This window comes from Lepeophtheirus salmonis, chromosome 6 (assembly GCF_016086655.4).
Source record: "Lepeophtheirus salmonis chromosome 6, UVic_Lsal_1.4, whole genome shotgun sequence".
In the NCBI taxonomy this organism is placed as follows: domain Eukaryota; kingdom Metazoa; phylum Arthropoda; class Copepoda; order Siphonostomatoida; family Caligidae; genus Lepeophtheirus; species Lepeophtheirus salmonis.
The window spans coordinates 38794677-38811477 of NC_052136.2; the positions used below are offsets into that span (position 1 = coordinate 38794677).

The 16801-nt window shown below is 30.8% G+C and overlaps 1 protein-coding gene across 3 annotated transcripts in view; it reads right to left on the reverse strand.

Annotated features, from left to right (window-relative positions):
* Positions 1-1449: 1449 nt before the first annotated feature.
* The window catches only part of LOC121120496 (uncharacterized), a 29366-nt gene continuing 14014 nt past the window's right edge, over positions 1450-16801 (reverse strand). For 2 of the 3 annotated variants that reach the window (XM_040715385.2, XM_040715384.2), the window contains 2 exons: positions 2284-2424; positions 1450-2217 (listed from right to left, as the gene is read on the reverse strand). In XM_040715385.2, the coding sequence (XP_040571319.1) occupies positions 1608-2217; positions 2284-2390 (717 nt within the window). In that variant the 5' untranslated portion in view covers positions 2391-2424 and the 3' untranslated portion in view covers positions 1450-1607. Of the gene's footprint in view, positions 2218-2283; positions 2425-4565; positions 4952-16801 lie in introns of those variants that run through there. The other variant, XM_040715383.2, reaches the window with a different exon arrangement.

Sequence of the window (16801 nt, forward strand, 5' to 3'; positions counted from 1 at the left end):
TTCCCACGCTCTCCAGACAATTAATGATAAATATTGAAAAAAAAGGAGACGACAAAAACCCCGGCTCGATCCTTAAAATTTTTTTGCTTTTGGGGTGACAAGTTTGATTGTAGATACTCCAGAAACACAGATCCAAGGTTGGCATCTTAGATATTTAATAAACATAATTCCTTCACCTCCCAAAAACTATTTCCCAAATCGTTCGTGGCATTTTTTAGGATACAAGCACTTAGTGTTCCCTTTCAACTCTTTTATGATTAGATGCAAGAAAAGTAGAGAAAGATTGTTCTTTTCATTTGGACACATTTCATAAAGGTTCTTAGTAACATAGCAGTGCTCTACTTCAAATGCTAACTTATAGTGAAGCTTAAGAGAATCATATTAAAGGAGATTCCGTTCAATACAATCTTTTAAGACCAACCAACTCGTGTCCGACAAACGTAATGTCTTCAAAGGTCTTAACTTTGGGGCTTCACTACCTGCACCACTATATATTTATAGTTTATGTATTATTCCATCTTCTTCTCATTCATCCTCATCTTCGCAGATGGATTCAGTGCCAAGTAGCTGTACTAGTTGGTGAAACTTCAGTTTACACTGTGACGATTGACTAGTTCTAGCTTTCTGGAATTATAATTTCAATGTTCCAGGGCATGTCCTCTTTCATAGCATGATGAGGAAACAGATCAAAAGTGTGACATGAGCAACGAATATGAGTTCAGTATGGATACATTGATTTAAAGAGTCTTTGGAGAGACATATGTTAACCAATCATCAGAGCAGCGCCATCAGTTACTGTACAAATAAAAATCCCACCATCTACTTTCTATTGTTGTAGAATATTATTAAAGTCATATTTTTTTAAAGAGATTATTTAGTTTTGGTTAAAAATTGAGCATTTTGTTTCCAAAGGAACGGACTGACTGAATTTTTTTTAAACGTCCTTCGTTTTCGATGAGACAATAATTCTTTTAACACTGCAGAATTATAAGTAAGCAATTTGTGTTTTTTTGTCTGTTTAATGTCTGTCATTCACTATATGTTAGAAATTTTCATCAATGAAGTTTTTGAGTTACAAAATGGTCAACTTTATCAAATCAAGGATTACAAAACTTATATATCAAATATGACATTTATGACTTTATAGGGTTAAAATAGTGACTTAATCCACCATTACTTTCCTCGCTTTTTCTCAAATATTTAAGGAGTTATTCTCGATTATTTATTGTTTTGCCTCTTTTAGTTCGAAGTTTTACGAAAAAAAAAAAATCACGAAAAATAGATGAGATATAGAGTTGAAAATGCTGGAATATCTTGTAAGGAATATTCTAACTTCAATTGTCATAATATGATTTTTTTTGCGTAGGGGTGTTCAAAACCCCCGACAAACTATTCACCTTAAGATTTCAAGGGAAAGAAACGAAAGGTTAATTAATTATATTACTTTCCTTATTAGAGATTATAAAGCCGTTTTTTCCTTTATTATGATAACTATTGTATGTTACTTAAATTTTAATAAATAGATATGTAGTAAGTATAAAAAATTATACAAATTTGGAGAATTTTTTCTTAATATTAAAGATATTCCATCCTTCACAGAAAAGATTTTAAGGATTTAAGTGAGCCCATTCTTGTCGATCAATGTAGGCATAGTTTGGAGGAGATAGTTGATGAGGCGGATGTTGTGGATTTGATCCATGGTGGTGAGGAATAGGTTGTTGTACTGGAGGAGGGTGGTACATTTGATCGCTCTGTGAGTAATAATCATTGTGACAATAGTATTGTTGATGATGTTGATAGTCTTCTTGGTGATCCTCTGCGCATTGAAGACCAAGATTTGCACGATATTCCACAGGACTACTATGAGGAGAGGGAATGGCTGCAGGGATACTTGATGAAGTTGAACTTGAAGAAGGAGAAGGGCTAAACCAATATGGGGGCTGTGGTTGCTGCTGCCCATGGTTCGGCTGAAAGGAGGAAGGATAAGAGGGAGTGTTTGATTCCCGATTTGACTCGGTGGTCGATGACGTCAACGATTCCTTTGGACTAGAAGAGTCTTCTGAAGAAGCAGCCGAAGCACTTCCCGTATTTGTGGAGGATCTATTTCCTCTTCTTCGACGTGGTTGGTATTTGTATTGAGGATGCTCTTGTTTATGACGTAGTCTGAGTCTTTCAGCCTCTCTCTGAAATGGAAGTTTCTCTTCTTCTTTCAGTATCCTAGGCAGCAAAAAATAAAGATCTAATTAAAGAAACAAGATAAATAATTTATCATTAATTATGTACCTCCATAACTTTCCAAGGGTTTTGCTCAACTCAGCATTGTGTAGACTTGGATATTGATCACCCAAACGTCTCCGAGCAGCTTGCGCCCAGACCATAAAGGCATTCATAGGTCGCTTAACGTGGGTTTTTCTTTTTTCGAGTCTGAAAAATGAATAGGAGAAAATAATTTAATTGAAATGGGTTTAAAATTTAGTATTGTGTCGACTTGAGTTGGTTGAGTCGAACAGAATCGAATTGATAAATTATAAAAGATAAAAAAAGTAGAAGAAAAAATTAAGTTCCTTCGCATGCCTACTGCTAGTTTATTAATTTATATTAAAAAAAAATACTTCAAGTGTATACTGTTGCATATTGACATACATACATTGATTCTAAAATAATTTTTTGTTGCACTCTGAGCACAAATGTGCTAATATTTTTTTAGTAACTCTGAGATCGTTCAGCTTGTTACAGAGTCCTGGTTATCAAACCTACCTCCTTAGAGATTTCAAGAACTTCATATAATTCTTATTGATTAGGAAATCACTGAGGGACTACAAGGCTTACAGTATGAGGTTTGGTGATAATAATCCAGCCGACTCAATCAAATATGAAGTCGACTCGCGTTTTTCAAATTTAAAAATTCGACTCACCATTTGAGTCGAGTCAATAATTGTTGAGTTGACAGAACACTAATAGTTTAAAAAATGTTTATTGAAGCACACCAATTGACTCTATCCATTAAAGAAGTCAAGAAAAATATCTAACATAATATTCTAAACAATCTTTAAAGGATGTCTTCTGTGTGTCCCCCTGCTCATTTATTTAAAGTTATTTGCGTGTAGTAAACTTATGTTTATGTCTCATATTGACTTTAATTTAGCCGAACATGTCTTTTATGTTTTAGCCTTTACATCAATGTAAATTACATACTTAATAATGGATTTTGATAGATCTACTATAAGAATAATTACTACTTAAGCAAGAGTTACTCCCTGGATTTTTATTTATAAATACTTTTACTGATAATAAAAAAAAAGCAATGTCTGGACGACTGTTTCAAAAAATATAACTCATTTTCTCTACCTTTATTGCCCAATTTACCCTTCACTAATAGGATTGTATTTAAACTAATATAATCATAATAAACAATATATAAATTTAAATTCAGATACAAATTTAACAACATGACCAGATCCACTTTTTTTTGTTATATTAAGTATTTTTATTATATTATTATCAGCATAATAAAAATTGTTCTATGTATAACAGCAACAGTATTTTTTAAATTTAAATAAATATGTATATAGGACTTTCCAATCACTAATGACTCTTTGTCATTTGTTTGATGAATTAAAGTTGCAATTAGGTATGTACATATTTTGTCCTTCAATAGTATTTATTTATAAAATATAAATGATTTGTGACCAGTCATTATAATATATCCTTAATAACTATTGTTGAAACTTGGTTCGAGAAAGATTTTTTTCTGCTTCCGTTTAACTGATTTTTTCTGAACTGATATTCAAACCATGGACCAAAATTGAAATCGTTTACTCAAGTTTCCATCGTAATTTTTTATCTTTTTTCTAAAAAGACGTCATTTGTCTTTTCTAATAAAATGACGTGGGACCAGATAAAATTTTTATACGGGATCGATCCAGGCCGAGGTTGGACCGAATTAGTTAAAATTTTAAAGGTATTAGACATTTCTATGATTTCAAGACCAAAATTCAAAACTATTAATCAATAATCAATATTATATAAAAAGTGAAACAACCCAAAGTATTGTCACGGGACAGTTGCAACAGGCACTAACTCTCAAACACTAAAAAAAGCTGCAGACAAAATAAATACATTACAATTGCATTATATAATGCAATGCAAATGATTACAGCAAAAAAATATATCAATTTTGTCAACTTTTCTTAGAGGTATTGGATAAAAACCAATTTTGGAACGTTTGAGTGCAATTTGGAGAAAAACTGCTCTCTTTTATAATTTTAAAATATATTTAAAAAATAGAAAACATAATTAAGTAGGGTATTGTAAATTTTGCCACATCCAAATCGATCCATCTTCAAGCAATTAAGCCAAAATGTGTTTTTTTTACAGGAGTTCCCGGTCTTATAAAAACTCATTTAAAAATTGTCAAATTGATTTTTACCTTCAGTTTTCAATTAGATTTTAAAATAGAAGGAATTATGTTACATTGAATATGTAGTATCTAATTAAAATCAGGAATACACGTAACACTTATATCGCCTACTTTAACTACAAAGTTTTAATAAAGAAATCCTCACTTGTTTGCCAACGGTGCAAGAGTCCAATCGTATCCTTTGAGAAGCTTATCAACCGCAGCATCAAGCCGATCCCGTGTTTTTTCATCAAAGACGTCCTCTCCAAAGTCCTCAAAATATACATGATGCATTCTAAACATATTTTAACAATAAATTTTAAAATATAACACACATAGCAATGTTACGGACAAAGGTGTCAAGACTTTACTGAGGGAAACACCATGAGATATATTTTTTTGCCTTAGATGGGGGGAATTTGAGTGCTAGGATAGGAGTGTAATAGTAGTATGGGGGAAAGTCAAGAGGGTTAGTGTTTAAGAAAGAAATAAAAGGTAATAAGCTCCTCCTTACGTGTGAGCCAATAAGAAATGGCTTACACTAGCGGAACATCTTGATGGCGCGTTCTTGGTAAGAACATAAAAGAAGAATGGGGGAAATAAACGTATGTATTTACTTCAATAGAGCGAAAAGTCATAAAAAAATAAGTAGGGCTTTGAACATCTACTTAGAATGGGCATAAAGGTTTGAGAAATAGGTATAGCGATACAACAAATATAGTATGTATTTATGGTCAATTCACATTAACCCCTTGAAGGATGTTAATGTATGAACACAGTGTTTACACTTGTATTTTCAAGTACGTAATGGATCTGAATTGATTTGAAGCAGGCTTCTTTTTTTTTTTTTTTGAAAAGTCATTCTCCATTTAGAAAACAAATAAATAAATATTTGAAAATATAAAAAGTGAAATATTGTTTAATATCCGTAGACTACTTTAAATAAAAATGAGCACTTAGATAAATGGATTTTCTATTATCTATGTAAGAAGGTATTTTTAGGATATTTAAAATTACCTATGTACACTGTACATATGAATAATTGTCAGACATATTCTTTTACTGATGATATACATATTAATAAGTACTTATTAATATAGACAAAAGTTGTTCACTTGGAGGTAGGGATTATTTCCTGGGATCACTTTACTTTGTTTTTTACTATCAGGAAATTCCTGAGAGAATATTTAGCACCAGAAAATCCCCATATATTACAAATGAACTATTTCCATGTAATTATGACATAAAAAGCTGATTTTTAACATAACTCAAATATTCCTAGAAGAATCCATTCCTCCCACATCTGTAAAATCAGATAGAGCTTTTTCAGCATATAATTTATTGGTCCAAAGACTGAGATCTTGTTCAAGCGAAAAAAGTGTGCATTGCTAAGCTTTTTAAGGGCCTATTGTATGTCTGCAAGTTGGGAATTTTAAATCTGTAACAAGTTTAGACCTCTATATCTTGTACACCCTGAGATTTATTTTTATAATAGAGTGTTCACTAGATTTATCTGATAAAACTGTATAGGAAAAAATACAAAATCCGTGTGGCCATTATTGTGTGATTCCATGTCAGCCACACACCCAAGAAGATTATTGAGTTTACAAAACTTCCTCAATTCAACTTTTTTATGACGAGGCTTTCAAGGAGTCTGATGTGTTAGGAACACATGCAAAGAGACTCATAATCGTTTGGCTAGTAAAAACGCACTCCAGACTTCTTAAACACCCTACAGGACAGGAAATATCGCATCCTAGCTCGCTAGATCGGAACCCTTTGTACTACTATGTATGAGACGTCTTGGAGAGAGAGTCCAAGAAACATGCACATAAGACTGTTGACTCCTTGCAAGATTCCATTCTCGAGACAGTGGCCAACATGGATAAGGAATTCCTCATCCATCTCTGGGCCAGGTTGAAAGCTGTGGTTGAAGCTGGAGGTGCTTGGTTTGAGGGATTTACTTTACTATGGATCCCTACAATATACAGGACCATAATGAAGTCAGGCGCCCTAGATGTAGGAGCAAAATATTTTTGAATTGCTGAACTCATTTTGGGAAATAAACTATCATATACCTTCATGCTGAAAATCCTCATCCTGTAAATAGGCTGTGGTATAACAAATATGTTATATATATAAAGTTTACAACACTTCATAGAAAAATTATTATTTTTTTAAAATTTGGTATTTTTATCTCAATGATTAAGATTTACATATTTATTTGTATTTAATGTATAAACTATTTACCTAGATGTAAAAATGAGTACATACCAGCGTTTCATATTTCACACAACTCTTAACATATACTGTAAATGTTTACGAATTATTAGATACATCGGGGAGCACTATATACAGTGCATCCTTTATATACATGTTTGATTTTAAGAGTTGTGTATAATATGAAATGCTGGTAGGTAAAAATCATTGAAATCTCGTAGCCGTATTGTTCAACTCATATTAATAGACAATCAAATGGGAAATACTCTTTATAAAATTTAAAAAAACTGAATGTGAATATGACTTTAGATGATTTTTAGCAACGAGATAAAGTACTCTCTGGCTCATCAAATCACATAAATAAATTATCAAGGTGTCATTATTATAGTTTTTATATTGAGGAGAGCACGTCTAAGTATTGAGTAACTACGTGTGAGTGTGCTCATGAAACCCCGAGTGTAATACCGATGATTTGTTGGGAGTTTTTCTTTATATTTAAAGCAAAGTTTGTCTGTTCGTTAATCTCCTAATAACTCAAGGCAATGTCGAGTACTAATATAAAAACTTTAGTGTTGGGGTTGAGTCAAAATTTTCACGCTTTTGAGTTTTGCGTCGAGTTTAAATTTGTGGGAATTTTCACATATTATGTAATGTGTTTTTTTTCCTTTTTAATACAATATCATCTCATTGTAATAACAAAGTAGAGTCTTTAGTTTTTTACTATCCTTTAGTTGTGTGATATTATGTATATGTAGAAAATTAGAGAATGTTTCGAGTTTTGATTATTCAATTAAGTGAAGTGGATTTTTTTAAATATTCTGAGGGAGTTCAAGTAATTTCAGAAGATTGTGTTCTTGAGTAAATTCGAGTGTTTTTGAGTTCAAATGATATCCAAATCCATCACCAATAAACGTTGAGGAAATTTGCCCATGCTTTACAAAAAGAAAATCAGGTTGAATAATACTTCAATATATTTGTAGGTAAACATCGATTGATTAGTTTTAAAAGAATCCAAAATTGCATTTGCTTTTTTGATTAATTTGAAATACCCTTCAATGTATTTTTGAGAATAATTTCAATATAACCTCATGGTTTTATTATACGCATTTGTTGTGCTTTTTTCCCCCAGAATACAGATTTTGTAAATATTCGTTTGGGTATAATGTACTTGATCGATTGATACACATGTAGTTATTGTGCTCATATACTATAACTATGATTTTCTTAAGCATGTAACCCTCATGTTATATAACTATAACTTCATTTATACTTTATTCGTTCCATTCGTTAAAAATAAAATTATTTTTAAATAAATATTTTATTATTTTATGCTAATAATTAAAATTATAAATTTTAGTTTATTCAGATTTAACTTACAAAAAAGTGCTGGTTTGAGCGTGAGTAGGGCAAAGGGCAAAAATGAATGAGAGGGCCCTTTTCTTTCATTTTTAATTTACTTTTTTTGTTTCAAAAAGACTACATATGAAATGGACTGTTGGATCCTTCCTGAATCGAATTAATTAACCTTCATATATTGAAGTGTTCTATCCAATTTCAATTTTTTAGTAAAGGACGAGCAATTTTCGATATATTTATGATATATCTTATAGAATTTTGGGAATTTAGAATCAAGTTTTTGTCTACCTTTATTTTTAAAACCTTCCCGCCAAAAATGAAACAGTAATTGAAAATTATGACTAAAATAGAAGTATTTCATTTTGAAATACAACTTGTGTGGATTTGATCCTTTCCGATTACGCATTGGGACAGTTTTTTTAAAAGACCTTTCTTATAAAATCAGTGTAAGAATGAAATATTATATTGTTTTACAAGATTCTTGAACAGTCCGATATATCAGTCAGCAGTATAGGATATTTCTTTAATGTTTCGCTATACATATTCAGGGTGAAGCAACGCAATCTGGCGGAAACGGTTCGGATTTCCGGATTTTTCAGGTATATATGGTGACAAAACGGGTTTTTGTTGTGAAATATACATATACACTTAATAGCCAAAACACTGCCAAGGAGTCAACAACAGAAGATTTCAAGCCTTATACATTTTCAGAGGCAGAAGGCAGGTGCACTGTTGTGAGGATTTTGGTGAGCATCGATATGGATATTAGCAATATTGAGGCCTCAAAGATGACAGGAATCGAGAGGAGATTGTTGCGGACGACGCTGGCGGAGACAACGGATCCCATGGGTGTGATCCAAAGGAAGAAAGTGCCCGATATTTGACCTCCTAGCTCCTTCGACCTAAATCTGATGGATTCTTTGTATAAATTTACCTTGAGTTAAAGATCAACAGAGGTCCTCGGACCACCTGACCGATTCCATCGTCCTAAAATTCAAACTTGTTGATTGGGGTTAGTTTCCAGAGCCTGTGCACGCTTCAAGACACGAATCGATGGTTTTTTTAAGCCAACGGAAGCTTCAGAGACTTAGATATATTATCTGCTGCTCAGCTTTTTTGTTTGTTTTTTCTTTTAATAAATCTTAAAAATCATAATTACGTTAATTTAAAGTAGATGGATTTAAAGAGCCGGATTTTGTTATTATAGATACCCTAAGATTACAACGCTAAATAATTAAGGAGGAAATTAATTTACTTAGGACTGAAATACATAAAAATGTTTTGAGAAATAAATAATTATATAAAAGTTTAATATAAAGATTTTGGAATTGATATAATACTTTTATATTCCTGTTCTACTTACCTATATACATTACCAAAATTAGGATACACAGATTATGAAAAAAGATTAACAATTTCAAGGCCAATTGCATCACACTATTCTAAATACCTCTTTTTGTTCAAGTTGGCGTTAAGTATAAGCATAAACTGATAATTTCATTTGATTGTAACCAAATTGTTGATAATGCTATGATAGCAAGGGCGTCCGCAGAATTGTTATTATTCTTTTTTTGGGGTGGGAGAGTGTTGGTTTTTTGAGTTTATTTTTGTTTTTTCCAAAAAAATTCATAAAAACAATTCACCAAAAATTAAATTTTTTAAGAAAAAATTTCGTAATTTTTTTCTCTAATAATTTAAAAATCTATTTATTCACAGAAAATTAAATTTTTTGGAAAAAACATAGTAAAATTAAATTTCAAATATTAAATTTTTGAAAAAAATTAAAAAAATCCATGGCGATTCACAGAAATTGATTTTAAATTTTCTAGTAAAAGGCAAAAATTATTTAATTTAGGTGGGAGACTACAGCCTTCCAACCTTCCCCCTCCGTACAACCCTGGATAGAAACTCTATTAGATATTTTTTTAAATAAATGGATTAATTTTTAACTTTTAATATTATTCTTACAGATTTTTATGTACCTATTTATTCAATGAAAAAATTAAGGGGATCTCAATTGAATCACTCATAAATATATAGAATAAAAATCATTAAAATTTGGTTACAATCAAATTGTAATGAAATTATCCGTTTATACTTTACTTAACGCCAACTTGAACAAAAAGAGGTATTTGGAATATTGTGATGCAATTGGCCTTGAAATTATAAATCTCTATTAGAATCTACGGATCCTAATTCTGGTTTTGTATCTAGGTAAGTAGAATATAAATACAAAGTCTTATGAAATTTGGTAAGCGTTTACCTTTAGCACAATAGTAATTTCTAAAAACGTATAAAGCAAAACATTTTTGTTGGACGTTATTTTTCAAAGATGTAATTAACCAAAATTTTATGAGCAAAAAAAGGATTAGCGTTTTATATATATGTATATATATATTTTTTTTTTTTTTTGACTCTAATTTCCTTGATTGGAGAGAGCAATAAGTAATCATCGCTAGACTGTTTATTAAATAAAATAGACATTATTAAACTTCAGTACAGAAAATAAAAAAAAGGACAACCTTTTAATAAAATATAAATTTATAATGTAGATATTGTATTTATATTCCAATATACATAGAAAATAACCACATTTAGAGTGTTGCAGTTCCCCCCAAATTATAAATCATCATAAAAATCGGATGGCCCTTTCTATAGTACTTCAATAATATCAGTTGAACACATATAACTAGTACATTCGTCAAATTATATTGCGTAATGCGTAAGTATTCATTTCTTTGTAGTATGTATTACTGAGTGACAAATTTGCATAGAAAGCGCACGCTTTGTTCATTAGTAGTCCTGTCAATCATTGGCCAATATTTGAGTGTTGGGTTAAACTAGTATTTGGCCTTTCTCATTATTTTGTTGTGTATAGAATTAGTTATACAATATGTGCACTAGAGGTTCTAATACTTGTTTGTATATTTTAAATGAGACTTGAGGGCCCGATCATATCAAGGTAACTGGATCTAGGCTCCCAATATGGAATCAAGTTCTGCTATCTTATATTGGGAAACTTGGAAGGGAAGATGTAAGAAAATCTACCAAAATATCATGGATGGCAGCAAATTTTGTAGTCAAAGAAGTGATGCTACATCACCAATAATTACATTGGCACATGAATATATATGTATATATAAAATCAAAAGAAACTTATAAACAAACCAATTACTCTATTCACGACATCTTCTATAAAATTATAATTATAAATATTAACATTTTACTAAATATTACGTTGCACCAACATTTCTAGAATTAGTAAAATAATATTTAAAAATAAAGAAAAGAAAAAGAGATATTGGTTCTTGTTATCATTATAAAATACTATTATGGCCAAAGTAACTTCAGACTAAGCTCCATTACTCCAAAATATTAGTTATACTACTTAGACTACAGTATTTTAAACACATAAAGATATGATTTTAGGCGGAAAAAAGAGGTAGATATTATTAGTGATGAGGCATGTCACATGCAATTTGTAAATTGGTTCGAAATTTGTCTATATTGATTTGGGGAGTAAGCTTTAAAGACTTGAGACTTAGCTTGAGCAGGTAAATTTGAGACTTTGTCATACTTATAGCATAAAATCAGAAATTTTATTTTTAGTTATGAAGCTCATTAGACCACAGCATATCTCTTTTAAAAATCGATCATCCTACTTTGCAAACTTTTTCCTTATCAATATACTGAGGACCAGGCCCTCTTTTACCCTCAAGATTGAATATATGAACATGGGTCATCATTCTATTAGGAAATTGATTTGACACAAATTTGGTATGTGGTATTATTGATGGTAGTCTTACTCATAAATAAAATGTTAGATCCGTAACTCAATCCAAATTTGAGTTCTTAAGTATGAAGAAATGTCCAATTTGATGCATTCTTGATTAGTGATATATTGTAAACCAAGTCAATGTTAGGCAAGTGTAATACATCATTGAACAACTATCTGTTAGCTAAAAAAAAATTATTTTGTAAGTATATATTATTTTTTGTTTTAAAAGAAAGAGAAAAAAAATGGGAGTAAACCATGACCTTAGTTGTTCGGTGCCCACAATTTTGCTTAAAACTATTTTGCCGCCGGAAATTTTGCCTTAATATTTAAATAAATTAGATTTATATGTCGTTATTGTTTATTTTTGATTAAAATTGCTCTAAGTTAAACATCAGTCGTAAAACTGTTATGGTATAACCTTGAAGTAAGCAATATTATAATTATTTGTCCGTAAAAAATTTTGAATCATGAAGAAATTATCACCAATTGCTATTTGCTACTTTAAAAAAAAATTCCTTTAGCATGAATTTTAGTTAGGATTGAATTCGAGTAAAAAAAAATTGAGTTCGGCCGATTTCAAATTTTATAACTCTGTGTAGTGTCGAGTTCGTGTTAGGCCCCATTTTCGAGTTTGGTTGAGTTCAAGTTTTTTAGAATTTCTACATAATATATTTAAATAAGGCGTCGGTAGTTTTTAAATTCCTTTTGATTAGTCATCGAATATTTTAAGTTTTGATTATTCAAGTTTAATAATGTCGAAATTTCAAAAAAAATATTTTATTTGAGTTTGTATAAATTTCAGAAAATTGTCGTTTGTAGTCAATTTTGGGTAACAATTGAATTATATTTGTATAATGTTAAATTCAATTAACTACAATATTAGTTAATATAAGTATTCATCTTTTATAGATTGATCATTAATTATTGTGTGGCATTAGTGAAACTACTTTTAGGGTCAAATGTGTTTGAAAGAGTTCAGAACCTTGATTTTTCATAAGACAATTGAAACAGTTACTCCATTTTTAATCTTATATTCTAAAATATATAAAAACGGTGTATATATAATGAATATTCAATGGTCAAATCCACTCAAAAAACGAAATAAATTCTTATATCGTGGCAAACGTTTCAAGTTTATGATGATTTGCTCTAAAGTGTGGACTAACCACTCATTTTATTTCTTCCAGATGTGGCACTGAAAACAAACACGCACTTATTTCTGCGGCTGATGTTTTATTTGACAAATTTATTGTTATATTAGTGCTTTTATTGCTTTGAATTGTAATTATGCCAGGAGAGGGAGGATGAATCATTGAAGGATTCGATTCATTCCTCTGACGGTGAATCTATCGGCGATTAGTGTTAAGAGTCTATTGCCAAAATTGTATGAGTTGGAAAAATAAGTAATAACAGCTATTTTTTATTTCGCTAAAATTGACAAAATTTTCCAAAAAAAAAAATATAAATCCCTTGAATCGAATAAAGGTTTTTGAGGGACAAAGAGATCAAAATATATGTGTTGACAAAAAGAAATCTTAAGATACTATAACAACTACAAGAAATAACACACTACAAAATGAGGTAAAATTATCATTTTTATATATGTCATGACCTTGGCCTTCTACGAGAGCATATGTAGAGCTGTTGTTTACAAAATATGTTTTTGGGGATGGATATAATGAATAGTGATATTTATGTAGAATAATTAACACAGTGGTGTCCCCAGCCACAACATCAACCATTCCTACATGCGTATTTTTGTCAACTGTTGATATATCTGCTTTCGGCTCTTTTGACCACTTATTAGTGCCTGAAACTTGAATTATATATTGTTTAGGTGTAAATAATATATCTTAGAATTGATACTTGCAACTCAACCTGATCTCACAATCAAAGAATCGAGAATAACTTGGGCTCTATCACTAAGACTTGCAACTCGACTTGGACTCGGACGCTATTTTACAATTCACTCATAGTCCCTATATAAGGACTTGAATTTGAAGGAAAATATTCAAGGAATTGGACTTGTCATCAAAGATTTGACACTCTGTGAGGGTCTGAAATGCTTTTCCGACCTCAGTTAATAATATACAACAGTTGTACGGGAAGGGAGCGTAGCAATATTGGTATTTGGATATTTTTCGGTACATTTTCGAGGATAAATATAAAAAAACAAAAGAATATTTTTTACTTGGAGTGGGTGAGTTTGCTAACTTTTAAGAAAGTTTTTATTTGGGGAGACGGTATAACGTCATCGACATGCCGATATTTTGATAACAAAATGGCGCTATATATACCAGTTTGTACTAATTTAGTATAGTACAGTTTTAAATCCGTCTGTACCCTTGTACCACTATATATAGTACCGGAATACCGAACAACACTACTCAAAATCTATTATTTTTGTATTTGGATATCGAGGGATTAATCTGAAAGCCCTAATTAAACATCAACTCTTAAGATTTATTAGATATATTTTCTAAGATACTCCCAGGTGTTTGTCAAAAACAACGAATACATGTAAATGAAGTCACGCAATGGTTAATTGGATGGAAAAATTTCAACTGCCTAATTAATTATGAAGATGTTATTTTGACTTTATGTAGTATTATATATTTGCTCCTACAGGCTATACACACTGCTTCTCTCCCCATCAATTGTAGTTTCTCTCCTTGCTCCTTACGTTTGTGTCTCTCCGCCCATAAAAGTGACTTCTTAGATCAAGAAATATTAACCGAATCCATGTTTTATAGCGTGACTGACTCTCTCTCTCTCTCTCTAGCTCTTTCCCATCTCAAATTCACCCTTCCGGTGTAAAGGAATCATTTAAAGCAGAAAACATATTTTTCATTGAATTTCCTTGTCATCGTAATCATCATATTTCCCCTCAAGGAAAAGTAAAAAAAAAAAAAAAAATCTGGACAAAACATCGCAGAAAGAAAACAAAAACAAAAATAGAAAAATTTCTCACCTATCTATGTCTTATTTATTATTATTAAATATTTATATTATTTTTTTATGAGAACTAAACATGACAATAAACATTCTTTGAGCTCATTGTTTTGATGGTGAACTTATCTAGATGGAGTTTGGGTCCTGGGAATGTCATTTATCTATATATACGCACAGCACCTATATGTAGAACGGGAGTTTTTGGGTACATTGCATTCGTTTGCCCACACGTCATACTTTCACTTTCTATCTCAACATTGGAGACAGCGACAGCGCATAGCTGAAATTAAATTATCACAACCTTTTAATAATAAAGAAATAACTTCACTTAATACCACGAAGGGGTAGAGGGATCTCGACTCAATCCATCACAGTTACTCGAATAAGTTTACACATAGGATTAGAAGAAGATCTTTGGAGTTTGTACTGTATATTTCTATTTATGTACGTTTATAGTAATTTTCGTTTCAAGAGTTAATGAATGATGATATAGAAGTTCCTCTCCATGATATCTATCAGATTTATCCTCAAATTATACTGTAATGGTTCATGGTAGACAGAAAAAAAAGTGGTCATGCTTTACTTAATTATATGGAATCTCTCTGGGGTCAGCCATCAGTCCACTCCCCCAGAAAACTTCATAAGAGACAAACTCATATCCTCATCTACATAATGAAACCTTCTGTCTACTTTGAATATTATGAATTTGTTGGGCTTTATTGACAATTGTTACAAAATGTTTACGAAATTTATTTTTAGAAGAGAGAAAAAACTTTTATTTTATTTTGTGTTAACATTTTTTGGTAGGGATACAATCTGTACAAATGACCTTTTTTTTCATTATGTTATGTATGTTTGGTACATTTTTATGAATCCCATGAAAAAAAACAACAGCTTTATTTGAAAAAAAATTACAAATTGAAAAATAGAGATATTACTCAAACTTTGACATTTTTATTTTGTTTAACGATACAAAAAAGTTTTATTTCGATTAAAATTAAAATTTTGTAAAAGTGAGGAGGTAATGGCCCGTTTATCTTCACGGTTCCAGCGCTTGTGATCTATTGACCTTCCATTTAATGATAATTTTAATTTTTTTTAATGTACAAGACTTCTCCAATTGTAAGAATTTACAGTTATCATATAGCAGGAAAAAAGTGTCAACTATTTTCAATATAGTTATATGCCCCTCCACTTTTAAAAACGGGTGCAGATATATCAGGGGTAATAAATAGTGTATAACATTGGATATTATTTAAAATTAGGTCTAAAATGACGGTTTAATGGTTGATATATGCTTGTACTATTGTAGCCTTGTATAACATCTGGGTAGGATATAAAATCGTTTCATAAAGTAAGACCAAAAAATAAATCGGTTTGAGATTTAAAAAAGATTAAACTTCGATCACTGGTCTGAGACACGATATTTCGATTAAAAACCCCACCAGAAAAAATCACTTAAGACCGTGCCCCGTTTCCCCTGACATTCTATTACTATAAATTATACTTTCTTGGACGGTTGATGGAAAAGAGGTTTTGTTATTTCAGTATATGGTTTTTTTCTTTTCTTATTTTTATTAAAAAAGAGAAAAATATTATGTACATTTAACAAGCGTTTGTGGCTTATTAGTTATAATTAATCTTTTTAAAGACAAATTCCTATTTACAAGCTGACTTTGACACTTTCTTCATCCTCTTCCTCACATCACCTTTGTAACTAAATATCCTTATCCATTCACTAACTAACAAACAAACATATTAATATTATCTACATACGAAATACTCTTGAACATTTGTTTTAAAATTCCATTCATGCTCTTAAAAGTACTTCGTGTGGTCCCTGGAAATTCATTTATAGGACTACAACTATATATGAAGTGGAAGAAAGCGGTCTAGGGTCAAAGGTAGAATATGAAGAAGCAGCAATAAAAAAAAACACTATAACAATAAGTAAGAATATTATAACTCTCCGCCTCCCACAAGTGACTCGTGTTGTTAACAACAAACTTTTTTTTATTTTTGTACATCATTAGTAAAAGTTAAAGAAAAAAATAAAAAAGACAGCTGAAATAGAAAGTAGGTGGAGCTGTGAAGGG